Source organism: Chanodichthys erythropterus, chromosome 23 (assembly GCF_024489055.1).
Source record: "Chanodichthys erythropterus isolate Z2021 chromosome 23, ASM2448905v1, whole genome shotgun sequence".
In the NCBI taxonomy this organism is placed as follows: Eukaryota; Metazoa; Chordata; class Actinopteri; order Cypriniformes; family Xenocyprididae; genus Chanodichthys; species Chanodichthys erythropterus.
In genome coordinates, this window is record NC_090243.1 from 18356238 (window position 1) to 18366908 (window position 10671).

The 10671-nt window shown below is 37.0% G+C and overlaps 2 gene segments (V, D, J or C); one reads left to right on the forward strand and one right to left on the reverse strand.

The window, feature by feature from the left end:
* The first annotated feature begins 4306 nt into the window (after positions 1 to 4306).
* On the forward strand, positions 4307 to 4781 carry LOC137014413 (immunoglobulin kappa variable 4-1-like). The segment is given in 2 exon segments: positions 4307 to 4363; positions 4453 to 4781. Coding segments are annotated over 2 exon segments (378 nt in total).
* A 3035-nt stretch (positions 4782 to 7816) lies between these two features.
* Positions 7817 to 9954, reverse strand: LOC137014414 (Ig lambda-3 chain C region-like). The segment is given in 3 exon segments: positions 7817 to 8262; positions 9217 to 9265; positions 9919 to 9954. Coding segments are annotated over 3 exon segments (402 nt in total).
* Between the last annotated feature and the right edge of the window lie 717 nt (positions 9955 to 10671).

Genomic DNA, 10671 nt, shown 5'->3' on the forward strand with positions numbered 1-10671 from the left:
ACCCCAAAATGAAAACACATACAGATTGAAATTGCATGATTGTGAGTAAACGACAGAATTTTTGGGGTAAACTATCTTTATGAGTAAAGTATGTCAATCAAGTAGTACACACTCATAGAAAATCTGAAATACGATCCTGAAATTCATCACACTTGCAAAGGTCAAGAGCCCACCTAAAGCAAATGCTTTCCTCCATAATGGTGACTTCAAACTTCTTTATTTTTAATTAAACAGCACTAAGGCTTCACGGAGGCTAAGTGAGGGCTGCCCGTGCAGGGCCAATGCTAATGGGAGGCTTGTTTGCAGGGGAACTTCATCTCGATTCAGTGGCATCAGTGGAGTCCAGACTGAAGATGCTGGACATTATTACTGTCAGAGTTTACACAGTGGTCCAGTGTTCACACAGTGATAAAGAGTCGTACAAAAACCTCCATCAGTCAGAGTCACAGTGACTGAACTGATACTGCAGCTGCTCACACACTTTCACACACTTTCACACACTTTCACACACACTCAACAGCAGAAACACAAATATGATCTTAATATCAGCTTTGTTGAGCTTCATCAGTATTTCTTCAGATAATTAGAAATTCTTTTGATGTTATCATCATTTTTATATCATTTATGGTTTATTTATCCTCATTTCCACTCATTCAGTATTTTAAAGTCATTGATATTTTTGATCATGTACTTTTATTATTTTTTCTTCCTAATCTTAGTTATACAGTAAAGATCTGCGGAACTGAAGCTGTCGATCAAACAGCGAGAGTTTATCTGGACACTTCCCAAAACTCCTGTTATAATCAGTGACGCTCTGACACTACACAATCAATCTCTGACTGGATTTACATCGTGTTTGCATTGTTAGTTATGGTGAAAGCATTTCTGGAGTGCAGAAATTTAGTTGTAATGACGAGATCACTGCATTCACACCATCAACAGACTGTCTGTCATCTGCTCAGTTTCTCATCACTGCAACCTTCCCTGTGATGAACAGATCGAAATATAAGGCAATAATCAACACTTTTCACCATTCGTTCATTTAGACAGCTGTAATAGTAAAAATGTAGTGATAGTATTCGAGAAGGTTTCACATGTAAACAATCAGAGCGCTAAAATCAGAGTGGAAATAGCCATTTATTTCTAAATTATGACAATTATTTGTTGTAAAAATCATATGAACATTATAAGTGCACCTCAGGAAACATTATAAATAATAATAAATCAGTTGGTGAAGCGACTCAGACGCCTGCAGTGAAATCTGTTCATCTAGGAAACACATTCACCATGTACTGTAAAAGCAGTCCTGACGTCTATCAGAGTTGGGATCATCAACCTCTATCCTGGTTCAGTGATAAAGAGTCAAAAACCTCCGTCAGTCAGAGTCACAGTGATTTGTGCTAGAAACACTGAATAAGTTCATTCACAAATATGAGGCTGCAGCAGATGAGAAGATTTGAAGTCAATAACATCATTTTAGAGCTTCAGACGACTGAGAATATCGAGCACAGGTGAGATTATCAGAGATCCAAACACTGAAGGGTTCATCCTAGACCATTTGTCTATTTAACCCCAAATTTATCTGTGTATCATCTAGATACCCTGAAGACATCAAACAAATGATCACTAAAGCACTTTTGCTCATGTGATTTTGCTTAGATGATGATAAGTTTCATCTACATTTCATTTTCACACAATGTTTTTTCACATGTGGTTTGAATTGTTCTAAATTTTATGCTACATTTTTAAAGTTCACAGTATATTGATGATTACATGATACATATTTGATGTTGTGATTGACAGGATGAGATGAACGAGCTCCTCCTGAACCTTCATTTAGAGCCTCATTTAAATACAGAATGAGTTCATTTGCATATTGATCAGATGCTTCAGTGCTGAGAGTGTTTATAGTGCTGTGAGTTTAACACTTCATCACTGACACACACAACAATCTTCATCAACATGACCTTCATCATCATCTTCATCTGGACTCTCACAGCGTTTGCTCAAGGTTTGTGGAGCACAAGTTTGATATCAATTCATTTCTTCAAGTATATTGTCAAAGTTTTGAGTTGATTTTCTTCTTGTTGTGTGTTTCAGAGTGTAGAGGACAGATCACCGTCACTCAGAGTCCCTCAATGACAGCAGCTCAACCAGGACAAACTGTGAACATCAACTGTAAAACCAGCAGTAATGTGTATTATCATAGTTCTTATGGACATTATTTAGCCTGGTACTTACAGAAACCTGGAGAAGCTCCTAAACTCCTGATTCGTTTTGTAAAAACCCTCCAGTCAGGAACTCCATCTAGATTCAGTGGCAGTGGATCTAACAGTGATTTCACTCTGACCATCAGTGGAGTCCAGACTGAAGATGCTGGACATTATTACTGTCAGAGTTTCCACTATCCAAACAGTAAATATGTGTTCACACAGTGATAAAGAGTCGTACAAAAACCTCCGTCAGTCAGAGTCACAGTGACTGAACTGATACTGCAGCTGCTCACACACTTTCACACACTTTCACACACACTCAACAGTGAGGATTTTCATAAATATTAAATTATATATAAAGCATTTAAGTTTTTTCACATGGTAAATATTTCAACTATAAAACTTTTTATCTTATTAAATGAATCTAACACTATAACTGTGAGGTTCATAATTTGGCCGCATGTTCTCGTTTCATCATGTATCTGCAGGTGTTTTCATGCTCCAATGAGTGAAGTTTATTTATAAAATATGAGATAACTTCACTTTAGGAGGAGTGACGCCTGAGAGAAGCACAGAGAAATCAGTTACCAGTGGCATTCAATTTTTTAACTGCCTATTTTGGGGCATAATTAGAAATGCGCCGATTCAGCGTGCTTCCCCTTTAAATGCTCATGCTCCCCGCCCCTGAGCTCGCGACTCTATAATACATTGCATAAACAAAGTTCACACAGCTAATATAACCCTCAAAATGGATCTTTACAAAGTGTTTGTCATGCAGCGTATGCAGATATGTAAGTTTATTATTTGGATGTTTACATTGATTCTGAATGAGTTTGATAGTGGCTAACGAGCTAAAGCTAACATTACACACTGTTGGAGAGATTTATAAAGAATGAAGTTGTGTTTATGAATTATACAGACTGCAAGTGTTTAAAAATGAAAATAGCGACGGCTCTTATCTCCGTGAATACAGTAAGAAACGATGGTAACTTTAACCACATTTAACAGTACATTAGCAACATGCTAACGAAACATTTAGAAAGACAATTTACAAATATCACTAAAAATATCATGATATCGTGAATCATGTCAGTTATTATTGCTCCATGTGCCATTTTTCGCTATTGTCCTTGCTTGCTTACCTGCATAAAGTCTGTTTATTCGGCTGTGCTGCTCCAGACGTTAATACTGGCTTGTCTAATACCTTGAACATGGGCTGGCATATGCAAAAGTTGGGGGCGTATTAATGATCCTGACTATTGCATCACAGTCAGTGTTATGTTGAGATTTGCCTGTTCTTCTGAGGTCTTTTGCACAAATCAAATTTACATAAGAAGGAGGAAACAATGGAGTTTGAGACTCACTGTATGTCATTTCCATGTACTGAACTCTAATTATTTAGCTATGCCGAGGTAAATTCAATTTTCAATTCTAGGGCATCTTTAAATTTTCAAGTGGTGCCAAAATACCATAGTGTTATTTTCTTTCACTTTTAACCATTTATAATTTTTGAATTATCTGAGGGAAAAAAAGAGCTGAAAACTCATAAAATCAAGTAGAAATGACAGAAATGATTGTTACTAGTTCAGTGAATGAAAACAAAGAAAATCATCTTTACAGTGTTTACTGACAAACATTCGATGTGTAACTGCACAAAAATGTTTAAAAATATGAACAAGCTGAAAGTGCTTCATTTCTATAAAGTGCTACAAAGTATTTAATAGTCAACCGTTGTATAATAATATTAATATTAATATCTGATGATTTACTTACTGCCAACATCCAGTTAAGTTTCTAAATATCTCACAGCAGATATTCAGATTAATATACTGAAGTTGGTCTTGATGTATTCAGAATTGAATTGAATGATTTTTTTTTAACAGTTTGGCTATAAGAAGATTGCATTTTATGAAAAAAAAAAAAGATTTTTACTAGATGTTCACTTCAGTAATTGTATTTTGTGTCTGTTAATGAGTGACTGTCTTCAGGTAAATGATCTGGAGTGTGTTTGCATATTGATCAGATGCTTCAGTGCTCTGAGTGTTTATAGTGCTGTGAGTTTAACACTTCATCACTGACACACACAACAATCTTCATCAACATGACCTTCATCATCATCTTCATCTGGACTCTCACAGCGTTTGCTCAAGGTTTGTGGAGCACAAGTTTGATATCAATTCATTTCTTCAAGTATATTGTCAAAGTTTTGAGTTGATTTTCTTCTTGTTGTGTGTTTCAGAGTGTAGAGGACAGATCACCGTCACTCAGAGTCCCTCAATGACAGCAGCTCAACCAGGACAAACTGTGAACATCAACTGTAAAACCGGCAGTAATGTGTATTATCATAGTTCTTATGGACATTATTTAGCCTGGTACTTACAGAAACCTGGAGAAGCTCCTAAACTCCTGATTTATTTAGCAAACCGCCTCCAGTCAGGAACTCCATCTAGATTCAGTGGCAGTGGATCTAACAGTGATTTCACTCTGACCATCAGTGGAGTCCAGACTGAAGATGCTGGACATTATTACTGTCAGAGTTTACACAGTGGTAATGTGTTCACACAGTGATAAAGAGTCGTACAAAAACCTCCGTCAGTCAGAGTCACAGTGACTGAACTGATACTGCAGCTGCTCACACACTTTCACACACTTTCACACACACTCAACAGTGCAGAAACACAAATATGATCTTAACATCAGCTTTGTTGAGCTTCATCATTTATGGTTTATTTATCCTCATTTCCACTCACTCAATATTTTAAAGTCATTGATATTTTTGATCATGTACTTTTATTATTATTTCTTCCTAATCTTAGTTATACTGTAAATTAGTTATATAGTTATACTTAGCTATACTCTTACACTACACAATCAATCTCTTATTGTATTTACATCATGTTTGCATTGTTAGTTATGGTGTAAGCATTTCCTGAGTGCAGAAATTTAGTTGTAATGACGAGATCACTGCATTCACACCATCAACAGACTGTCTGTCATCTGCTCAGTTTCTCATCACTGCAACCTTCCCTGTGATGAACAGATCTAAATATGAGGCAATAATCAACACTTTTCACCATTCATTAATCTAGAGGATGTACATGTGCATTAAAGGTCCCGTTCTTCATGATCCCATGTTTCAAACTTTAGTTAGTGTGTAATGTTGTTATTAGAGTATAAATAAAATCTGTAAAATTTTAAAGCTCAAAGTTCAATGCCAAGCGAGATATTTTATTTAACAGAAGTCGCCTACATCGAACGGCCTGTTTGGACTACATCCCTCTACTTCCTTCTTTAATGACGTCACTAAAACAGTTTTTTGACTAACCTCCGCCCACAGGAATACACAAGAGTTGCGTTTGTAGAGTGTGTTTGTCGCCATGTCGTCGCAACGCTGTTATTTTCATCCCGCAGTCCAATCACCGGGTCTGATTCCGGCTCAAATTGATAGGGTAAAATTAAAGACATGTTTACAATAACACTGAGCGCATGCATCTCCACGTTATGGTAAGAGGCGTGACTTTTCCGGGCAAGGTTCGCTAAGCTGCTGTCGAATCACAACACAGGAACCGTTGGCACAATCAGAACTCGTTACGTATTTCTGAAGGAGGGACTTCATAGAACAAGGAAGTCATCAGCCCGTTTTTATGACAGTGGAAACAGCGGTATACAGATAAGTAAATTATGTGAAAAATACTGTGTTTTTTTACACGCGAAACATGAACACATGTTATATTGCACACTATAAACACAATCAAAGCTTCAAAAAACCACGAAAAACGGGACCTTTAAAGCTGTCTGAAGACCAAGAGTTTGTCTTACATTGGCCATATAACCTGTTACGGCAAGGACTACAGTACCTGTTTGTTACTTTGGGTGGCGCAATTAAAATTATTAAAAAATATAAATATATATATAATAGTCATTGAATAAACTTCCTGTTCATCAGTGTGTCTGTCTGTTCACACCGCCCTCTAGTGGCACAGTGATGTAGTGCAAGATAACATGAATAAAACTGTTGAAGGGTTTCTGTCATCAGTACAGCTGTGATCACCTGCGGTCTCGTACCTGCAGCCGAATTACAGTCGAGCTGATGATCACTAAAGCACTTTTGCTCATGTGATTTTGCTTAGATGATGATAAGTTTCATCTACATTTCATTTTCACAGTGTCTTTTCACATGTGGTTTGAATTGTTCTAAATTTTATGCCACATTTTTAAAGTTCACAGTATATTGATGATTACATGACCCATATTTGATGTTGTGATTGACAGGATGAGATGAACGAGCTCCTCTTGAACCTTCATTTAGAGCCTCATTTAAATACAGAATGAGTTCATTTGCATATTGATCAGATGCTTCAGTGTTTATAGTGCTGTGAGTTTAACACTTCATCACTGACACACACAACAATCTTCATCAACATGACCTTCATCATCATCTTCATCTGGACTCTCACAGCGTTTGCTCAAGGTTTGTGGAGCACAAGTTTGATATCAATTCATTTCTTCAAGTATATTGTCAAAGTTTTGAGTTGATTTTCTTCTTGTTGTGTGTTTCAGAGTGTAGAGGACAGATCACCGTCACTCAGAGTCCCTCAATGACAGCAGCTCAACCAGGACAAACTGTGAACATCAACTGTAAAACCAGCACAGATGTGTACACTTCTACAGTAACGGGGTGGTTGGGGGGTGCTATAAGTAAAACTTACTATTTCAGCTGGTACTTACAGAAACCTGGAGAAGCTCCTAAACTCCTGATTTATAAAGCAAACCTTCTCCAGTCAGGAACTCCATCTAGAGTCAGAGGCAGTAGTTCATCTGCAAGTAATTTCACTCTGACCATCAGTGGAGTCCAGACTGAAGATGCTGGACATTATTACTGTCAGAGTTATCACAGTGGTGGTGTGTTCACACAGTGATAAAGAGTCGTACAAAAACCTCCGTCAGTCAGAGTCACAGTGACTGAACTGATACTGCAGCTGCTCACACACTTTCACACACTTTCACACACTACTGACACACAGAGGACAAACACAGGAACTACACATGTGCTCAAAACTGATTTAGGACTGAAATCAGCTCTATAAGACTGTGATCTGTCCTGTGACAGACGGGTTTGACTCAAATATGCTCAGAATCAGAGAAAACAGAGTGTGTAAATTAATATGTAGATTCATATGTTGTTTTGTTTTTGTACATTAAACTACACTAAAGTCATGGTGTATCAGTAACATGCAGATGTTTTTCAAGCAGCTCCTTCATCTAAAGCTGTTTCTAAATGTATTACTCATAACTCATTTCTCATGATCAGAAGTGAAAGTGTTCCAGTTGAGAGCGTTGAACCAATCAAAGAGTGAAACTGTGAGTTTGAGGTGAAAATCACATTTGCATTGGCAGGTTTAGTGATTGTGATCCTCTCAGAATAGAGCAGCTCCGTCTCCAGTGACCATGTTCAAACCCCAAGAGCTTCATTTGACATTTCCTGCTAAATGCAGCTGTTCTCAACTATTACAATCAATCAAAAGCAGCTGAAACTTTAGTGCAGGACTTTGAATGAACGACACACTGATCAATGATGCAGTCCGACACAAATGTAACGCGTTCAGAAGCTTTATTGAATGAACAGCAATGGCAGCACATTGAAAGACTGCTTCAGTATTGAGCTGTAAATCACGTGACTGCTGCGAATCCTGCCGGACGCTCAGATACGGCTCGTCTGGACCGGAGAAACATCAGCACTGGGAGCTCTTGAGGAACGAGGCCTCGTGATCAGCTCCGTCATGTCTTACTCTGCAGACGAAGCGATCCGCGCCTTCCCAGCGTGCTTTGCTGAGGCTCAGGACGCTGCTGCGGCTGTAGCGTCCGTCCCGCTCGCTCTCTGCGCTGGTCTGAACCCCCTCGGTGACCTCTGACCCGTCCAGCGTCCAGCTCACCGTCGCCCCCTGTGGAGAGTAAGAGCTGAGCAGGCAGAGCAGTGCGGCTGAGTCTCCAGAGATCTGCAGAGAAGAGGGCGGCAGCAGAGACACGGAGGGCTTCACTGCGGGACCAGCTGCACAAACACACCCAAACAACACCAACGTCTTTAGATGATCAATTAGTCAGATGTCACACACAGTAATGGAGGAAAAATCACAATAATTTCATCTTTACAGAAATTCCACATCACTGCTTTCTTTCATAAACCACATAGTAATGATCCTGCATTTACATTTCAATATTCTCAGATCAAATAAAATATTCACTGCTACTAAATATATGAAGTATAAGATATATGAATAAATATAAATCAGTTCTCTGAAGCAGACATGATATACAGCAAATATTACAGTCATTTCATCTTTTCTGAATAAGGTTCAGTTTAATCTCAAACTCATTTTAAAAACAAACAAACTGATGATTTATATGTAGAAAACAAATTTAAATGATCATTTCATTATTAACTTAAGACACTCACAATCATAATTATCAGCAAATGTAAGTTCAAATTATGAATTTTTCAAATCTTTCTCTTTGTCTGATGATGACGTCTACAAAATTATAATTATTTTGTCCGTATCATCAAACTTTTGTTTCATGCATTACAACATTTCTGAATAATTAAATTTACCAAAAATTATGGACACGATTATGTATTTTAAGAAATAACTGAAAGTTTCAGAAAATATTGCAATCAATATATTAAAAAACAAACAATGTTAGTTAATATAATATCTGAAATTACTCTTGTAAAAAGAAATATATATATAAAAGCAACATAAAATATACCTTGCAATGAAAAAAGATAAATATCATGAAATATCACTGAATATAAACATGTAATTGTGAAACAGCAGACAAATTTAAAGAAACCATGAAACAATTAAATTTACTATGAAATATTGCAGTTAATTTTTTATTTAAACTATTTTATAATATTTAAAACCTTGTTGAAAAATGCTTGTTTGAATAATCTAAAAACAAAACAATTATATATAAACATTTTTAGAGAATTTTAGAGACTTACTGATGGTCAGTTTAGTTCCTCCACCGAAAGTGAACCACAGTGCTTCATTCTAGTGAAAGCGTCGTACAAAAACCTCCGTCACACTCAAATGAACACAAACTCCAGCAGAGAAAGAGACGAACGACACTCACACACACTGATATGAGACTCAACAGCAGCTCTTCTCAACATCAACATGATTGAGCTGAAAACACACACTAAATATTCATCTTTAAAAGAAATACTTGTTATTGCATGAAGGATGAAATTTTATAATTAGTCAAAAACTACATTTATCAAATTTACAAAACACATGTGTGATTTAAACTCTGCTAATTCTAATGACCTGCTTTATAATGAAATCTTTAGCAATATTTAGATGGTCATTCTCTATTGGATGACCTTTGACCTGTTCTACAGTATCATGATGATATCAAATCTGCAGCACAGGTATTAAATGCTCTCAGCATCAAAGTCTGAATGAAACTGATCATTAAAACAGTGTTTAGAGGGAGAAGATCCACCCAAAATAACATGAAGTCAATCAGGAGTGTCTGTTTCTGAAAATGATCAATAGAAATTTATTAGCAAAGATACTAAATGACAAAACAGTGTTTCTGCTGTCTTCAGGTAAATGATCTGGAGTGTGTTTGCATATTGATCAGATGCTTCAGTGCTCTGAGAGTGTTTATAGTGCTGTGAGTTTAACACTTCATCACTGACACACACAACAATCTTCATCAACACCTTCATCATCATCTGGACGCTCTTATACTGCTTTATACTACAAGGTGAAATAAAACATTTAAATTGTATAATTTTAACACAGCTTAAAAAATATAGTGAACAATATATATTTTTATAGTTTAATAAATGATTTGTTTTTCAGGCTGTAGAGCTCAGATCACAGTGACTCAGACTCCTGCAGTGAAAACTGCAACACCAGGACAAACTGTTGAGATGAGCTGTAAATTCAGTAGAGCTCCAGCCTGCAGTCCACCATGTGTTGCTTGGTACTTACAGAAACCTGGAGAAGCTCCTAAACTCCTGATTTATCGGACCAAAAGCCTGCAGTCAGGAACTCCATCTAGATTCAGTGGCAGTGGATCTAACAGTGATTTCACTCTGACCATCAGTGGAGTCCAGACTGAAGATGCTGGACATTATTACTGTCAGAGTGACCACGGTGGTTATGTGTTCACACAGTGATAAAGAGTCGTACAAAAACTTCCGTCAGTCAGAGTCACAGTGACTGAACTGATACTGCAGCTGCTCACACACTTTCACACACTTTCACACACACTCAACAGTGAAGATTTTCTTAAATATTAAATGAAATATTAAGCATTCATTAAGTTTTTCACATGGTAACTATAACTCTCTTTATCTTATTAAATGAATCTAACACTATATCTGTGAGGTTCATAATTTGGCCGCATGTTCTCGTTTCATCATGTATCTGCAGGTGTTTTCATG